Below are 18,081 nucleotides of genomic sequence, written 5' to 3'. Positions count from 1 at the left end.
GTCTTTTAGGTTCATCCATGTTGTAGCATGTGTCAGATTTTCCTTCCTTTTAAGGCTGAGTGATATTCCATTGTATGTATACACATTTTGTTTATCCACTCACCTAGACATTTGGGTTGCTTCTTCCTTTTGGCAATTGTGAATGCTGCTATGAACATAGGTATACTCAGAAATGGAACTGCTAGATCCTACGGTCATTCTACATTTAATTTTTTGAGGAACTGCTATATTGTTTTCTGTAGTGGCTAAACCATTTTACATTCCCGCCAACAATGTATAGGGTAATTCTAATTTCTCCACATCCTTGCCAATGCTTGGACTGGCAGCCAATGCTTGGATAAAACAGCCACCCTGACAGGTGTGAGATAATTATCTCATGTTTTTGATTTGCATTTCCCTAATTATTAGTGATGCTGAGCATCTTTTCTTTTCTTTTTTTTTTAAATTTTTAAAAAATATTTTATTTATTTGACAGAGAGAGACACAGCGAGAGAGGGAACACAAGCAGGGGGAGTGGGAGAGGGAGAAGCAGGCTCTCCGTGGAGCAGGGAGCCCGATGTGGGGCTCGATCCCAGGACCCTGGGATCATGACCTGAGCCGAAGGCAGACGCTTAACGACTGAGCCACCCAGGCGTCCCCTGAGCATCTTTTCATATGCTTGTTGGCCTACAGAGTTTATATTAAACAAAACAAAAGCTACTTCACATTTAAAAAATAAACTCACTTTTTAAAACTTCTTGTCCGCTTCTTGGAAAGTCCCTCTCCTCTATCAACTTGAGAAGCTGGCAGGCTGTGCTTACAAACCTTCATCCACACAGCAAGCCTTCCTTCTAGGACAGCTGCAAAACTGGAAGCCCAGAAACAGTAGGTGGTGACAGATCAGACCTGTTATTGCAGGAAAACGACAAGCTCGCCCCCTAGTGACAAGTTAGAAAGATAATAAAAAGAGCAAATGTTTATTTTAAAAAAGCACAACCACCATGTAGAACATGTCTACCTTACCCAGAATCTGGAGAGAAACTAATAACACAAACTACTAATCGATCAAAATAGTTTATTCACAGGGACAGTTAAAAAGGTTCAGTTCCAAGGGACAAAAATGTGTCACAATATCCTTGCTTACAAATCCCTAGCTGAAGTTGCCTTGGGAATAATCTGCTCCTTAAGCATGGTGAGCAATGCCAGGGGAGTGGACTGGGGATGCTAACTGTCAACTGCGAATGCCTCCACTAAAGGCAGGCTTACATTTCATCATCTTTGGCAACCCTTACATATAACGACCTTTAATTTTATGTTGTACGTCCCTCCTAATCTCTGTGAATTTATTGAAGATCTGACTCTAAAGGCAAAAAGGAAACCCACACCAATGATTACATAAGTCAGAGGGTGGCAGTTGTGACTATTTGACTTGTTCTTAGCTCCTTAAGCCCTCTATTATGTAAATCAAGATACTTTCTGATTGTCAAGCCCTCCCAACTAAAATAATAATAATAACAACATCTGATTCTTTCAGGCACTATGGCTGCTGATTTTTCCAACTTCCTGCTCTGTCTCCCCTCCGTACCCCCCCCCAATCTCTATGGCTCCCTAGTTTGCTGTTTTTCACTGAGCTATAAGACTTTGAGAACAAAAATCCCGTATGTGCGTGCCTTCACAGAACACAACAGATAAAAAGAACACTGACTGAAATAAACATTTTAGGCTACAACCCAGTAGGTGACACTCTGGGTCAATGGGTCTATGTAACCAGAGCTACTGACATTAAGTCCCAAGTCTTCCTGCCCCAGCAGGTTGACCTTTAAGGGCTACATAAGACATAGGAGGTGCCAGCCTCAAGCTGTCTGTTGCTTAGGAATATGGACCACACTACCCAAATGTCAAAGGCTGGACATTTTTCTGCTGTTCTTTGTGCAGCTGCCGGGCCCGATTTTTTAGTACCTCGGCCTTCGCCTCGTCTTTATCTACGCCATCCCCCAGCCTGTACATGCGGCTGGCATTGGCACAGGCCCAGATGTGGCCCAAATCACAGGCTTTTATTGAATATTTACATGCCAGGCCCATGTCCTTGGGAAAGCCAGGGGCACCCTGCAGGAACATGGCACTGAGATTGAAGCAGCTGGAGGCATAGCTGCCTTCGCAGGCCCTTGTGTAGTAGTCTCTAGCCTTCTCCAGGTCAGGCTGGCCGTCCTCATTGACCTGTCCATCATGTGCCAGGAGACCAACGTTGTGACACGCCTCCACAGACTTCTTTCCGGGCCTCTCACACGCCATCAGAAAGCAGCTGGAGGCAGCCTTCAGGTCCTGGGTCAGTCCACCTGGGAGGAGGGAAAGGGAAAAAAAAAATAAACCCAAGCCAGGGCAGAACCTGAATGTCTCAGGCCAATGTTAAGAGAATAATTCCTGAATAAAGTTCATATATTTTGATCTAAGGCAGCACAAAAGGAAGGTGGCCTGGTATGATGCACAAACCTTCCAGCTTTTTTAGCCTTGGAATCTTTTGTTCAAGTGATATCTTGTGAGATAGGCCACCCCTAAAGGAGCTGAAAAGTGGGGATTATAATAATAGCTACCTCATGGGGTTACAAGAACTTGTGATCTTATCAGCACTTCGTTCAATGTTCATTAATTTAAATGTATAATGAATACATATTATTTGCCAACCACTGTGCTAGGTTCTGGACAATAAAGAGACACTGTCCCTAACCTTGTGGATCTTAAGTCTAATGAAACAAATATTTAACAACCACACAACTAAATGTATGATTTTAAGTGTGACAAACATGTGGAAGAAAAGTACAGGATGTTATGAGAATGTATCAGGACTCTGACCTAGACCTGGGGATAAGGTCAAGAAAAGCCTCCCTGAAGAAGTGACATTTGAGCTATAATATAATGGAAAAAAAGAAGGAAAAAAATACGGGGTGAGGGTTGTTTAGGCAAAGAGAAAAGGAGCTCATACGGCTAGAACCCAGAAATCACTAGGGAAAATAGGCTGTAGAGACAGGCAGGGGTCAGATCATGCAGGATCCTGTACTTATCCTAGGAGCAATGGGAAGCTGCTAAGAGGTGATTGTAAACAAAGGTGGTGACAGTGCTTAATCCCCATGTATGATTGATGTGAAATGTTGGGGCTCAGGAGCAAACGGTCAAGAAAGAATTTTTGAGGCATCTTCAGTGCAAAAAGGGTGGTTTTATTAAAGCACAGGGACAGGACCCGTGGGCAGAAAGACCTGCACTGGGGTTGTGAGGAGTGACTGATTATATACTCTCAAGTTGGGAAGGGGTTAGGGATGGTGTAAGTCTCTAAGGAATTTGGAAGCAAGGTTTCCAAGACCTTGAGGGACTAGCTGTTGTTAGAAAGTGTCATTTACTATCTAGTAAAACCTTAGTCATGAGACCCTTCATGAGACCCTTCAGATGTATATCAATGGGCCATATGCTTGGAGGATGATCTCTAACATGCATCTTGGGGAGTGGGGTAGAAATAAAGGATTGCTAACATGTATCTTGGGGGGTGGGGTAGAGATAAAGGATTGCTAACAATTCAATTACTTCAACTTAGGAAGACAGCACAGCACAGTGGTTAACAGAAGCCTGGGCCCTGTAGCCAGAAAACCTAGGCTCCAGTCCTGGCTCCATTTCTTGTTGGCTGTGTGACCTTAGGCAAGTTACTTAACTTGTACACGCTGTTTTCCTCATCTGTAAAATAAGGATAACAGTATCTACACTTCGTATGTCAGAAGCTTAAATGTGTTTTTACAAAGAACCTGGCACATAATAAGTGCTCAGGAAATATTATGGGTTTTTTTAATGCCCTAAAAGTTTACATTATTTACATTCTATTTGGTATCCCTAATTAGCCCAATAGTCATTCTATTGAAAATGAATTTATTTCATCCTCATTTTTAAAGATATTTTTGCTAAAGTCAAATTCAAGCAGTTCAAGGGCTGACAGTTTTTTCTTTCAGCCCTTAAAAGATGTTGTTCTTTTTCTTCTGGCTTATGTTGCTTCCGACGAGAAGTCATGGGTTGTTCTCACCACTGTTCCTTTCAGTGTCTTTCTCAGACTGCTTTTAAGATTTTCTCTTTACCTTTAGTTTTCACCAAATTGGTAATGATGTCTCTAGGTGTAATTTTCATTGATTATTCTGCTTGAGGTCACTGAGCTTCATGGATCTGTAGATTGATACTTTTCATCATATTTAGAAATTTTTCTGCTGTTATGTCTTCAAATATTTCCCCCCCCAGTCTCTTCTCTTTCTGGGACTACAATACACATGTTAGAATGATGAATACTGAACCCCACAGGTTGAGGCTCTGTTCTTTTTTTTCCTTAGCACTTTATTTTAGATAATATCTATAATCCTATTTTCAAGTTCACCAATCTTTCAAATTTACTTTCTGAAATATCTATTTTGCTGTTAAGCCTGCCCAGTAAATTTCAATTTCAAATATTATGTTTCTCAATTACAGGATTTTTTAAAAAATTGTATTTGTTTTGTTTTGAAGATTTTATTTATTTGCGAGACAGAGAATGAGAGACAGAGAGCATGAGAGGGAGGAGGATCAGAGGGAGAAGCAGACTCCCTGCTGAGCAGGGAGCCCGATGTGGGACTCGATCCCGGGACTCCAGGATCATGACCTGAGCCAAAGGCAGTCGCTTAACCAACTGAGCCACCCAGGCGCCCATAAATTGTATTTGACAGAGAGTGTGCACTCACACGCATAAGCAGGGGGAATGACAGAGGGAGAGGGAGAAGCAGACTCCCCACTGAGCAGGGAGCCTGACATGGGGCTCGATCCCAACACCCTGGGATCATGACCTGAGCCAAAGGCAGACACTTAACTGAGTGAGCCACCCAGGCGCCCCTCATTTATAGGATTTCATTTGGTTCTTTTTAAGTGTCAATTTCACTAATGTGATTTCCCATCTGTTCACTTATTCCCATCTTTTATTTAAACCCTTAAAAATATTTATTATACCTGGGGCACCTGGGTGGCTCAGTTGGTTAAGCAACTGCCTTCGGCTCAGGTCATGATCCTGGAGTCCCGGGATCGAGTCCCACGTCAGGCTCCCTGCTCGGCAGGGAGTCTGCTTCTCCCTCTGATCCTCCCCCTCTCATGCTCTCTGTCTCCCATTCTCTCTCTCAAGATAAATAAATAAAAAAATCTTTAAAAAAAGAAAAAAAAAAGAAAATATTTATTATACCTGTTTTAACAGGTTTTTTAAAAAATATTTATTTATTTATTTATTTATTTATTTATTTGAGAGAGAGAGAGAGAGAGTGGGCACATGCCTGTGCATACACATAGGGTGAGGAGCGGAAAGAGAGGGATAAACAGAATTCACACTGAGTGTGGAGCCCGACGCAAGGCTCAATCCCATGACCCTGAGATCACGACCTGAGCCAAAACCAAAAGTTGGCTCAACCAACTGAGCCACCCAGATGCCCCTTATTATACCTGTTTTAAAATATTTAACTGTTAATTCCAACATCTCTGTCATATCTAGGACTGCTTTTGTTGTTGTTGTTTAGCAATTTCTTACTTTATGCGAAACACTGTAAATGATACTTTGTTCAGTCTGAATTTTGTTGTATTCCTTTGAAAATTGTTGAATTTTGTTCTGGCAGGTAGCTAACTCACTGGTGAATCAAGCCAAAATGTCTTTGGGACTTTTTTTTTTTTTTTAAAGAGAGAGATAGCAAGAGAGGGAGAGGAGAGGGAGAAGCAGGCTCCCTGCTCAGCAGTGAGCCCCATGTGGGGCTCAATCCCAGGACTCTGAGATCATGACCTGAGCCAAAGGCAGACACTTAACCAACTGAACCACCCAGGCGCCCTTGGGACTTGTTTTTAAGTTTTATTAGAGCAAATCTAGAATAATCTTACTACTAAGGCATGGCCTTTTTGGAGTCTTAGTTGAATGTCTGTGAAATTCGATGTCTCTCCACTCTGGCTGATTGGAATTCAAACCACTCCAATCACTGTGACACATATGGAATCTCTTCTCAGTTCACAGCTCCCCAGTAGCTTTCCACTACAAGGTCTCTCAGTCTCCCTCTATGCATGTGCAGCTTAACTTTAGGCCAAAGACAAGAGCATCCCTATACGGATTTCTGGAGCACCTCCCTCTCCATCTGCCTTGCCCCCCACCCAGCTCATGTTTGCTCTCTCTCTCTCTCAAATAAAATCTGGAAGGAAGGAAGGGAGGAAGAAAGGAAAGAGCTACACAGAGAAGGTGCTTAACCAACTGAGCCATCCCTAAGTTTCTCAGTTTCACCTAGTTTCTCAGTAGCCTGAAGGATATCTGAAAAGATGTTCAGAATAACCACAGTATCTTCCACAGTTAAGAGGTTTATCAGTGGTTATATTATACCACAATGAACAGGGTTTATAATCTATTCAACCGGTCCACCAGTTGTATAGTTGGTCACAGCCCATACAGCTTCCTTTTGTGTCTTTTTTTTTTTTAAGATTTTATTTATTTATTTTATTTTAGAGAGAGAGCGCGAGTAAGTGGAGGGGGAGAGGAAGAGAATCCCAAGCAGACTCCAGGCTAAGCGTGGAGCCCCACGTGGGGCTCAATCTCATGACCCTGATCTCACGACCTGAGCCAAAATCAAGAGTCAGATGCTTGGGCGCCTGGGTGCCTCAGTTGTTAAGCGTCTGCCTTCGGCTCAGGTCATGATCCCAGAGTCCTGGGACCGAGTCCCGCATCAGGCTCCCTGCTCCGCGGGAAGTCTGCTTCTCTCTCTCCCACTCCCCCTGCTTGTGTTCCCTCTTTCGCTGTGTCTCTCTCTGTCAAATAAATAAATAAAATCTTAAAAAAAAAAAAAAAAAAGTCAGATGCTTAACCGACTGAGCCACCTGGGTGCCCCTTCCTTTTGTGTCTTAAAGTCCTCCTTAGAATGCCAATGAGGAATGGGACTAATCCTTGATTCACAACTTACCACGTCTGATCCTGGCAGTCAGATGTCATGTTTTATATTTTCCACGTTGCTTCCTTCTGAGTATTAGTTTTGGGGCTCATTGCAGGCTGGGAAAGATGGCAAGTGCTCCCACATCTATTACAACATGAGTCTGTTCATCTGTCCCAGTGACAATACTTCCTATGGCTCTTAGCACAGAAGTCACAATGAGCAATTCAGGAGCTCTTCGAAGCTTCACCAGTTGGGGCACAACTCCTCTTTTCACAACCATTTCAATCTGTTCATTTGGACAATCAGTATGGTAAGAAATGGTCCAGCAGGTATCTGCTAATACTTCTGGATCACTGCAATAAAGGAGATGAACTAAAGTGGGAAGAATTTGCTCAACAGCATCTACAGGAGCGTAGGATCCTTGTTGGAACAAAAATCTGAAGGTGTCCAGATAAGTTTATCTAAGTAACCACATGCTAAAGATGACATACCAGGAACTGCAAGAAGGACCAACAGTGGATCAAATGCACCATATTTGATAACCAAGTCTCAGAAAACTGAACTATTTCGTGTAATGTTTCCTAGAGCTCATATAGCTTATTCACTGATGTGAGCATGGGAAGTTGTCAATGGAGAAATGAATGCGGGATAGCACCTCTATCTACCACAGCCTTGGTCTGTTCTGATATCCCAGAAGCTATGTTAGTGAGGGCTCAAGCAGATTCAATTGAATGGGACTATGAACATTTCTGTCCAAAAAGGACACAAATTTTGGAATCAAACCAGCCCATATTATATTGTCTATGTGGGCTGCTTTTCCACAGAAAGCAGTTTCTTAGCAGCTTGAGTAGCCTGGAGGTGGCTTTCCAAATTGTTGCTATTTATGCCTTTGACAATGTTATCAACAGACCAACTTACACTGCCCTGGTTGTTGTGGTTTTCCTGCAGTGGAGAAGTAGCATTATCAAGAAATGAGCTTACATTTCTCCTTTCAGCATCTAGTCTTCCTCCTTAGCTTTCCTCAGGTTTCACATTAACTTCTACTTGGCACCACCTCATTTTTATACCATCTTTCCCCTTGTTCTTGAATCTGTTAAGATGAGCAGTGGGTGAATTGCACTGTCGTTGGCAGACTTGGTTACAACACAAAGGGAGAAAGGCCAGCTTAAGCTTCCACAGAAAGTATAGGCTGTGGGTCGGCCGCCCTCAAACACATCCCCAAGACAGTGTCCATGGTTTATATTCTTTTTTAAAAAATCTTTAAAGATTTTATTTATTTATTTGACAGACAGAGAGAGAGAGATCACAAGTAGGCAGAGAGGCAGGCAGAGGGAGAGGGAGAAGCAGGCTCGCCGCTGAGCAGGGAGCCCGATGCAGGGCTCAATCCCAGGACGCTGAGATCATGACCTGAGCCGAAGGCAGACACTCAACCAACTGAGCCACCCAGGTGCCCCTTTGGTTTATATTCTTAAAAGTTCATTTAGTTGCCTTATGGAAAGAGATTTAGGGACTTGCATTAATCTCCTAACTGTAATCCAAGTAGGAGAGGAGGGTGGCTTGGGTAAGAATGGTAGGAGGAAAGGGAGAGACAGGACAGATTTGAGACATTTTGGAGATAAAATGGCCATGAGTTACTAGTAGAGAGAGGTACCACTTGCTAAGGGTATCTCTTGGAAGGTAACAGGGGCATAATAAACTGGGGGGAGAAGAAAACAATTAAGAATTCCATATTTGGGGGCGCCTGGGTGGCTCAGTTGGCTAAGCAACTGCCTTCGGCTCAGGTCATGATCCTGGAGTCCCAGGATCGAGTCCTGCATCAGGCTCCCTGCTTAGCAGGGAGCCTGCTTCTCCCTCTGACCCTCCCCCCTCTCCTGCTCTCTCTCTCTCTCATTCTCTCTCTCAAATAAATAAATAAAATCTTAAAAAAAAAAAAAGAGCAATCCACTCATTTAAAAAAAAAGAATTCCATATTTGGTTTGTTAAATTTGAGATGCCTATGAGAACTCCAAGTAGGAATGTCTAATAAACAATCAGCTACATGCGGTCTGAAGTATACAAGAATGGTCTAGATTAAAGATTATCTGCATTATCATTAACTTATCTGAGCCTTCATCTCTGCCTCTAAATTCCACTTTTTAGAAGAGCAAATTGAGGACTCTTTTTTTTTTCTTTGAGAGAGAGAGAGAGAGAGAGAGAGTGCGCGTGCGCGTGCGCAGCAGGGAGAGGTACAGAGGGAGAGAGAGAATTCCAAGCAGGCCCCATGCCCAGCACGGAGCCCAACACGAGGCTTGATCCCACAACCCCGAGATCATGATCTGAGCCGAAACCAAGAGTCAGATACACAATCAACTGAGCCACCAGACGCCCCCAAATTGAGGACTCTTAAACAGAAGGGAAACAAAAATCATCCATTGTTACCACCACCTAGAGACCATCACTACTTCATTTTTGGTGTATTTCCTCTTAGCACTATGTAGTTTGGTCTTGCTTTTTTGTTTTAAGTAATCTCTACACACAACATGGGGCTCAAACTCACGACCCCAAGATCAAGCATCCCATGCTCTACTGACTGAGCTAGCCAGGTGCCCCAATTTGGTCTTGTTTTCACATGTCACGAACCTCCTTCACTCCCCATTAGAAACCCTTCTTAATATCTGTTTTACTGGCTGCATAATATTTCCTCAAAGAGATGTGTTAAGAGTTAATTTCTAGGGGCACCTGGGTGGCTCAGTCGATTAAGCTGCTGCCTTTGGCTCCGGTCATGATCTCAGGGTCCTGGGATCGAGCCCCGCGTCGGGCTCCCTGCTCGGCAGGGAGCCTGCTTCTCCCTCTCCCTCTGCCCACTTGTGCGCTCTCTCTCTGTCTGTCAAATAAATAAATAAAATCTTAAAAAAAAAAAAAGTTAACTTCTACTTCTTTTCATACGACATTTAGATTGCTTCACAAAATAGTTCAGAGCTAAATTTACATATGAAAACATGTGGCCAAAGCATTCCTTGGGTATGCACACTCTAAGTATATAATCCAAAGTAGGTTCTGCAGCAACCAGTACGGTCAGACCTGTTCACATTGATAGAATGTTTTACAATTTTTAAAAATATTTTATTTATTTATTTTTTTTGAGAGAGAGGGAGAGAACACAACCATGGGGGAGGAGCAAAGGGAGAGGAAGAAGCAAACTCCTCGCTGAGCACAGAGCCCGACCCTGAGCATGACTTTAGCCAAAATCAGATGCTTAACTGACTGAGCCACCCAGGTGCCCCAGAACATTTTACAATTTAAGAAAGCAGTCACATCTGGGGCGCCTGGGTGGCTCAGTTGGTTAAGCGATGGCCTTGGGCTCAGGTCATGATCCCGGAGTCCCGGGATTGAGTCCCACATTGGGCTCCCTGCTCAGCGGGGAGTCTGCTTCTCCCTCTGATCCTATCCCCTCTTGTGCTCTCTCTCTCACTCTCTCTCTCAAATAAATAAAATAAAATCTTTAAAAAAAAGAAAGCAGGGGGCGCCTGGGTGGCTCAGTTGGTTAAGCGACTGCCTTCGGCTCAGGTCATGATCCTGGAGTCCCGGGATCGAGTCCCGCATCAGGTTCTCTGCTCGGCAGGGAGTCTGCTTCTCCCTCTGACGCTCCTCCCTCTCATGCTCTCCGTCTCTCATTCTCTCTCTCAAATAAATAAATAAAATCTTAAAAAAAAAAAAAAAAAAGAAAGCAGTCACATCTGTTCTCGTTTCATGTTCAGAAAAATCCTATGAAGAAAGTATGAGCGGGCCGTATTACTCTAATTTTGTCAACACAGAATTTGTGGCTCAGGGAAGGAAAACGTCTGGCTTGATGCTGCACCGTCTAAAAGTGGGTTCTTTGGCCTCCTCTGCTTTCCCTTGCCCCAAGCGATCCTTGGTAAAGGAGAGTTATTAACCAGTCTGTGTCAAGAAAGGACACTGGGTATTTTTTTTTTTTTTTAGGAAAAAAGGGCAAAAAGACTGGAAAATTCTTTGGCTCAGAACTAGACAAGGGGAAGTCAACAGTTTTGGCATTTATTTACTTACTCATTTACTTATAAAAGATTTTTAAATCCCACAACCCCGAGATCATCACCTAAGCCAAAACCAAGAGTTGGACACCTAACCGACTGAGCCACCAGGTGGTAAAGAGAAACCTAAGCAGACTCCACGATGAGCATGACGCCTGACATGGGGCTTGATCCTGCTACCCAGGAGATCATGACCTGAAACCAAGAGTCAGAACCTTAACCAAATGCACCACACAGGTGCCCCTTATTTTTTTAAAGATGTATTTATTTATTTGAGTGAGAGAATGCATGTGAGTGGGGGTGAGGGGTAGAGGAAGAAGGAGAGAGAATCTCAAGCAGACTCACCACTGAGCATGGAGCCTGATGTGGGGCTCGATCTCATGACCCTGAGATCATGACTTGGCCAAAATCAAGAGTCAGAGGCTTAACCGACTGAGCCACCCAGGTGCCCCAACAGTTTTGGCTTTTAGACATGGCAGGGCCCAAGGTCTGCTAAGCAGCAATACAAAAGGGCTTGAGTAGCAAAGATCAGCTAACAGGATCTTCTTTGACGACTTTGGTTTGAACACCCAGAGAAATTTATTTAAGAATGTCAGTTTAACAGGTGTGCACACTCCTGTATTGATTTCTAAACACTCTGTGTTCTTTCACCCTCAAATACCTTCTCTCTGCCTGAGACAACTCTATTCCACCTCCACCAAACAAACTCCACTCTGTCCTTCAAGTCCCAGTTTCAATGCTGCCTCCTCTGTGCAGCATCCTCTGCATCAGCACTGAACCCCCACAGTACTTTACACGTCTCTCTGAAGATGCTTATCAAGCTGGCCCAGGTGTAACAGGTATTAGTGTCCTTCTCTGCTTTGGTCCATATCTAATTCATTGTTTCACTGAAGACAGCAGAAGTGTGCTCAATAAAGGAACATTTAAGAGGGGGAAAAAAAGTCTCAATGTACAATCGTTAATCACATAGATTTGTCAAATAAGAGAAAATAATTTCATTTTTTTTTTTTTTTTAAGATTTTATTTATTTATTTGAGAGAGAAAGAATGAGAGAGAGCACATGAGAGGGGGGAGGGCCAGAGGGAGAAGCAGACTCCCTGCCGAGCAGGGAGCCCAATGCGGGACTCGATCCAGGGACTCCAGGATCATGACCTGAGCCGAAGGCAGTCGCTTAACCAACTGAGCCACCCAGGCGCCCAAGAGAAAATAATTTCAGAGCCACTTTTGTTTTCCCTATTTCAATAAGGAACTCAAAGTTCTTGTGAAAACTATAGTAAAATATGGTATAAACATTACTTTAAAACAGATGGGGTGGGGGCCTGGCTGGTTCAGTCAATAGAGCATGCGACTTGATCTCAGGGTTGTGAGTTTGAGCCCCAAACTGGTGTGGAGATTACTTTAAAAAAAAAAAGGTATAAAAACAAAAAGAACCCAAAACTTTACCAAGACACAAATCCAGAGACTAAATAGCTAGGAACATTTTTGGTTTTGCATGCTGTATCATATAGGTGAGTTCACCTATATATACAAATCTGTATTTGGCTTTCTTCACTGAAGAAATATATATATTTCATAAGTTTTTCATCACATCAACAAGATGCTCTAGGAACGTTATTTTTTTCATGGGCTAAATAACATTCCATACAATGGACGTAACATTATTTAACTTAGCTGCTACTGTTGGCACACAGGTTTTGGGTTTTTTTTAAATCATTAATATAATGCAGTTATATATTACTTGTAAATTGTAAGTTAATGAAAATAAAATTTTGCTAGATAAATAATACCGGGGTATCTTTTCACATTAAGTTTTTTTTTTTTTTTTTAAGATTTTATTTATTTATTTGAGAGAGAGAGAGCACACAGGAGCGGGCAGAGGGAGAGGGAGGAGCAGACTCCCTGCTGAGCAGGGAGCCCAACAGAGGGCGACCCCAGGACCCTGGGATCATAACCTGAGCCATAAGGCAGACACTTACCCGACTGATCCACCCAGGCGCCCCTTTGTGGTGTTTTTAAAATATGCCCATAAAAAATAATAATAATAAAATAAAACAATAAAATATGCCCATAAATTCTTTGATAGTCCTTCCTTCAAGAAGTAGGATGTTAGTTCTCTATTAGTGTGGGCTGGACTGACTGACTCACTTCTTTTTTTTTTAAAGATTTTATTTATTTATTTGAGAGAGAGAATGAGATAGAGAGAGCATGAGAGGGGGGAGGGTCAGAGGGAGAAGCTGACTCCCTGCTGAGCAGGGAGCCCGATGCGGGACTCGATCCCGGGACTCCGGGATCATGACCTGAGCCGAAGGCAGTCGCTTAACCAACTGAGCCACCCAGGCGCCCATGACTGACTCACTTCTAATGAACAGAATGTGATGGAAATGAAAAACTTGTGACTTCCAGGGGTAGGTCATAAAGGACACTGTGGATTCCATCATGCTCTCTCTTTTGGATAACTCACTATGGAGGAAACCAGATGCCATGCCATAATGACACACAAGCAGCCCATGGAGAGATCCCTGTCACCAGGAACTGAGGTCTCCTGATAACAGCTGGAAAGGCCTTTCCTAACAAGCCAACAATCTTAGAATTGGAACCTCCAGCTCCAGTCAAGCCTTCAAATGACTACAGCCCTAGCTCCCTGGTTAATGTCTTAACTGCAACCTCATTAGAGACTCTGAGGCATACAGCTAAGCCAATCCCAAATTCCTGACCTATAGCAACTATGTGAAATAATAAGTTTGTTGGAATAATTTATTTAGCAATAGATAAACACGACTCACTACTCCAGTGATAATTGCAATTAGGGCATGAGGCGAAAAGATAAGATGGTAGAGAATTAATTATTGGTCCCTTGCTCTGTGCCAGGCACATGCTGATGCCTTTACCTGCATTATCTTATTTAATCCTCACACTAACCCTATGAAGCAAGTACTATTTTTCTCCATTTACAGGTGATATTACTAAGGCAGAGTTAAAGTGACTGGCTCAAGATCCCACTACTTGCTAAAAGCATTCCCCAAGGTCTGCCAGACTTGAAAGGCTATGTTCTTCCCCCACCCACCCTGCTGAACTCTCTCCAAATCTTCCTACCATGTGCTTCCCCAAGGTCTGTGAGGACCCTTCTGTGAAGAGGGCACAGCATGAGGCTCAGGATGTGAGGCCAGCATGACTATCAATAAGAATGACCAAAGAAAGCAGAGGCCTCCTTACCTTTCCCAGTCACATAATAGGCCCCCAGTTTGTAGCAGCTATCGCTGTGTTTGTTCTCTTCACAGTTGAACTTCAACACCTTGGCAGCCTCCTCAAAATTCTTCTGGATCCCTTCCAAATAATCCACCAGCCGATAGCATCCTGTGAGGAAAAGGCAAGAGCTGTTCATGTTTGGGGCTGCTGCACAGCAGTGGGGAAGGCTGAGGTGGAGCGGGCCAAAATGTCTTATTTAGGACCAGCTTCTGTCCTCCTGAGGGGTGGCAAGGTGACCTCACCACAAAGAATGCAGGTGGTGTTCAGCCATTCCTACAGATGGCATCATCTGCTCTTATCCAGGGACTGAGCAATATACAGGCTGGAGAGACCAAGGCCGCTGTACTGGCTCCACACTCACCAGCCATCCTGCTGGAGCCCTTCTGCTCCCTGTCACCCAGGGCCAAAGACTCACTGACTTCCACGATTGAGACTTTGCTACCTTTGGAACTTCCCAGGAAGTTCAGCCATAAAACACTGGAAACCAAAAGGGTCTATGGCTAGTCTTTGTAGTAGCAAGAAAGGGGTGCCTCCACGACTATACACCGCAGCCAGGCTGGGAATGAGAAGCCCAATGACAGAGTAGAAATAGTAGCTACTAAAGGAGTTGGAAATAAGACTCTCTCTTTGGCAGTCTCTAGTCCCAGTGAGCCTCTTCTTAACATCTCTCCCCTCTGTCTTTGTCCCTTCTTCTTCATCCCAAATGACACTCATCTCATTCATTTTCATTCAACAAATATTTGCACATTTATGTGTAACCATGTTCCAAACACTGTTCTAGATGCTGGGAATATAGTCACTTGCCCTCCTAAAAATTACATTCTAGAGGAGGGGGGAAAAAATAAGTAAATAGGTGAGCAAGATGCATTTATTTTTTTAAGATGAATTTAAACAGTAATAAATTGTTATATGCTTGAAATAAAACAGGATAGAATAGTTTGTTATGCACGTTGGGGGGATAGTTACCATAAACCGGGCAGGGAGGGCCTAGCAAGGACTGTGATGTCCAAGCTGAAATGTGAATAACAAGAATGAACTAGCTATTTTTTTTTTAAGATTTTATTTATTTATTTGACAGAGAGAGACACAGTGAGAGAGGGAGCACAAGCAGGGGGAGAGGGCGAGGGAGAAGCAGGCTTCCCGCCGAGCAGGGGCCCGATGCAGGGCTCGATCCCAGGACCCTGGGATCATGACGTGAGCCGAAGGCAGACGCTTCACGACTGAGCCACCCAGGCGTCCCTGAACTAGCTATTTAAAGACAATGAAATGGAATGGGGTAGAAAGTCCCAGGTACAAGAAACAATAGACAAAAATACCCAAAAGAGGGAATAAGCTTGGTACAAATAAGGTATAACGTAGCTGGATCGAGGAGAAAAGGGGTAGGAAATGAGGAGAGAAAGGCAGGGGCCAGATCACAGGGCACTGTGGAACACAGGAAGGACTTCGGATTTTATTCCACGTCAATGGCAAACCACTGGAGGGTTTTAAGAAGGGCAGTGATATGATTCAATTTGCATTTTTATTTATTTATTGTTTATTTATTTTTAAAAGATTTTATTTATTTATTTATTTATTTGACAGAGAGAGAGAGAGCGCGCGCGCGCGTGCTCGAGAGAGCAGAAGCAGGGGGAGTGGCAGAGGGAGAGGGAGAAGCAGCCTCCCCGCGGAGCAGGGTGGCGGATGCAGCGCAGGGCTCCAACCCAGGACCCTGGGATCATGAGCTCTTCGGAAGGCAGACACTTAACCAACTGAGCAACCCAGGCGCCCCCAATTTGCATTTTTAAAAGGTTACTCCAGTGTATATGTTTGTACATGCCTGGATGGATACGGAAGAACAAAATACATGAAGGGGTACACTCTAGCATTGATAACAACAAACGTGTTGTTTTGTTATTTAAAAATCTAATAGGATAGCATTTAATAGAACAAAATGAAAATTTAATTACCAGTTTGAGGGTAGAGAACAGATTTTAAGGGAGTGAGCATGCAGAGTCAGGTTAGGCGGCTATTTCAGTAATCCTGGTGAAAGATCATGATGACTTCAAAGGACAGTAGCTATAGTAACGATACTCTCCTTCTGAAGTGCTGCAGCCAGTCCTTTTACGCCCACCCTCCCCCACTCCACTGCTCCGTATACTACTCTCCCGCGTACACTACCATGAACTCTCTCCTCAAAAACATGTATGGCTCTCCACTGCCTACAGAATAAAGTCTAAATGCCTTACCCTGGCATTCAAGGCCTGACACACCGTGGCCCAGACTCCTCTTCAATCGTATTTCTAACTGTAGCCTCACTTCAATCTTCCACAAGACAGCATTCTCTTCCCCCACACTGTCCTCCATTTAATCAACACTTGCCTGCTCCTCCTGACCTCCCCCAGAAGTCTTCCCCAACTATCCTGCTCCTCAGTGACTCCAACTCTTCTTAGGACACCGGCGAGCCCTCAGAGAACCACCCTAGGTTCTTGTTAAGCCATTATACAGCAGAGCAACTCTGGCTAGTTGGTTAGCTTCAAGAAATAGCTTTATCATATTCTGGAAACCAGACTGCAAGCTATAAGAAGACTGGGCCAGTGTCATTTTTTTTCCCTTTATAAAAATAAAGTAGGAAGAAGAAAACCACCCAAAGGTACTGGCTGCTCTGGGTGACCACTGACACACTCAAGTCAACTCCACAGTCCCAGAACACAAGGGGCACATTCATGCCTCAGAGCCTTTTCTCTAGCTGTTACCTCTGCCTAGCATAGATCTCCCTTACCTTCCTCAAGGCTTTGTTCAAATGCCACTTTCTCAATGACTCCCTCTGACCACTTAATTTAAAACTGCCCTCAACTCCCCATACCTGTCAGTCCTTTTTCCCATTGCACTGACTTTCTAACATACGATTTCATTTATTTCCTTACGTTTATTGTCCAACTCCCTCCACTAGAATGTAAGCTCCAGAAGAACAGGGAATGGTATCTGTTCACTGATGTATCCCCACCCCTCTCTCCCAACACCCAAGCACATCTCCTCGTACCCGCCCCGGCCTCCAGGCTCGGTCCCGCCTAGGATCCCCCCGCTGCGAGGCCCGCAAGTCCTGGAGGAACCCAACCCGTTCCCCCCCAAAACACACAAGGTCGTCAGTGTCCCACCGCGTCCCCACGAGTCCCCGGCCGGAGACCCCGTCCAGACCTCCTTCAGCGGTCGCTCGTGACCCGTGCGGCCCCCACCCTTCCCCCATGCGTCCCCACGTGTCCCCAGGCTGCGCTGGCAGCGCTCACCGTCCGGGTCCTTCTCGCGGTAGCACTGGTAGTTGCACTCCACCTCCATGTTCTCCAGAAAGGACTTCACTTGCTCCTCGTCCTGGAAATCCACCACACCCGCCATGGCCCCTGCTCGCCCAGCCGAGGCTAGCCTCGCGGCTCAGCGCACCCGCCCTGCGGTCACGTGAGCCAGCGGAGGGGCGGGGCCCCGGAGGGGCGTGCCGCCGAGGGAGGCGCGCTCCCCCGGTGTTCCGGAAGCGCGAGCGCCGCGAACCTAAATCCTGGAGCTGTCGAAGCTTCAAGCTGTTAAAAACCTTGCTACGCTCATTCGTTTCCTAAAACCGGTGACAGTCTTTCTGCAGCACCTTTTCTGTGCCAGCTTTGTGCCCTTCATGATTTTCTGCCTGCAGTTATTTAGTTCTTCATTCATTCGTTTGTTCAGTGATCTCTAAGTGCCTACTGTGTGCCTCACCAAGTGCTTGGTTCCAGTAATACAATTGGGAAATATGGTCCCTGCCTTTAAAGAGCTTGCAGTTTAGTAGGACGACATTTGTTTATTCATTCAGCAAGCATTCTGAGCATCTACTATGTCAGGTATAGCTGCACAAACCAATATTCGTAAGTCTGTTCTAGTGCAATGAG

At 44.4% G+C, this 18,081-nt stretch overlaps 1 protein-coding gene across 1 annotated transcript; it reads right to left on the bottom strand.

Annotated features, from left to right (window-relative positions):
• Positions 1 to 1,037: 1,037 nt before the first annotated feature.
• On the bottom strand, positions 1,038 to 17,631 carry LOC123859601 (cytochrome c oxidase assembly factor 7). Its single transcript, XM_045897682.3, has 3 exons — positions 17,458 to 17,631; positions 14,162 to 14,302; positions 1,038 to 2,315 (listed from the first exon to the last, which is right to left on the bottom strand). The coding sequence occupies exons 1-3, from the start codon at positions 17,561 to 17,563 to the stop codon at positions 1,867 to 1,869; spliced, it is 696 nt and encodes a 231-aa protein (XP_045753638.1). The 5' UTR covers positions 17,564 to 17,631; the 3' UTR covers positions 1,038 to 1,866.
• Positions 17,632 to 18,081: the final 450 nt, after the last annotated feature.

Source organism: Mirounga angustirostris, unplaced genomic scaffold (genome assembly GCF_029215605.1).
Source record: "Mirounga angustirostris isolate CCGP_5_RB_7025 unplaced genomic scaffold, mMirAng1.0.hap1 SCAF_4, whole genome shotgun sequence".
NCBI lineage: Eukaryota > Metazoa > Chordata > Mammalia > Carnivora > Phocidae > Mirounga > Mirounga angustirostris.
The sequence above is the reverse complement of the archived record's forward strand: the minus strand, read 5'-3'. Positions and strand labels throughout refer to the sequence as shown.

Bases quoted from the DNA above. Each gene is read 5' to 3' on its own strand.
- LOC123859601 (XM_045897682.3), bottom strand. From the start codon at position 17,563: ATGGCGGGTGTGGTGGATTTCCAGGACGAGGAGCAAGTGAAGTCCTTT. The intron at 14,303-17,457 runs GTGAGCGCTGCC...TTTTCCTCACAG, and splicing joins CCGCGAGAAGGACCCGGACG to GATGCTATCGGCTGGTGGAT. The intron at 2,316-14,161 runs GTAAGGAGGCCT...CCCTCCTCCCAG, and splicing joins CTATTATGTGACTGGGAAAG to GTGGACTGACCCAGGACCTG.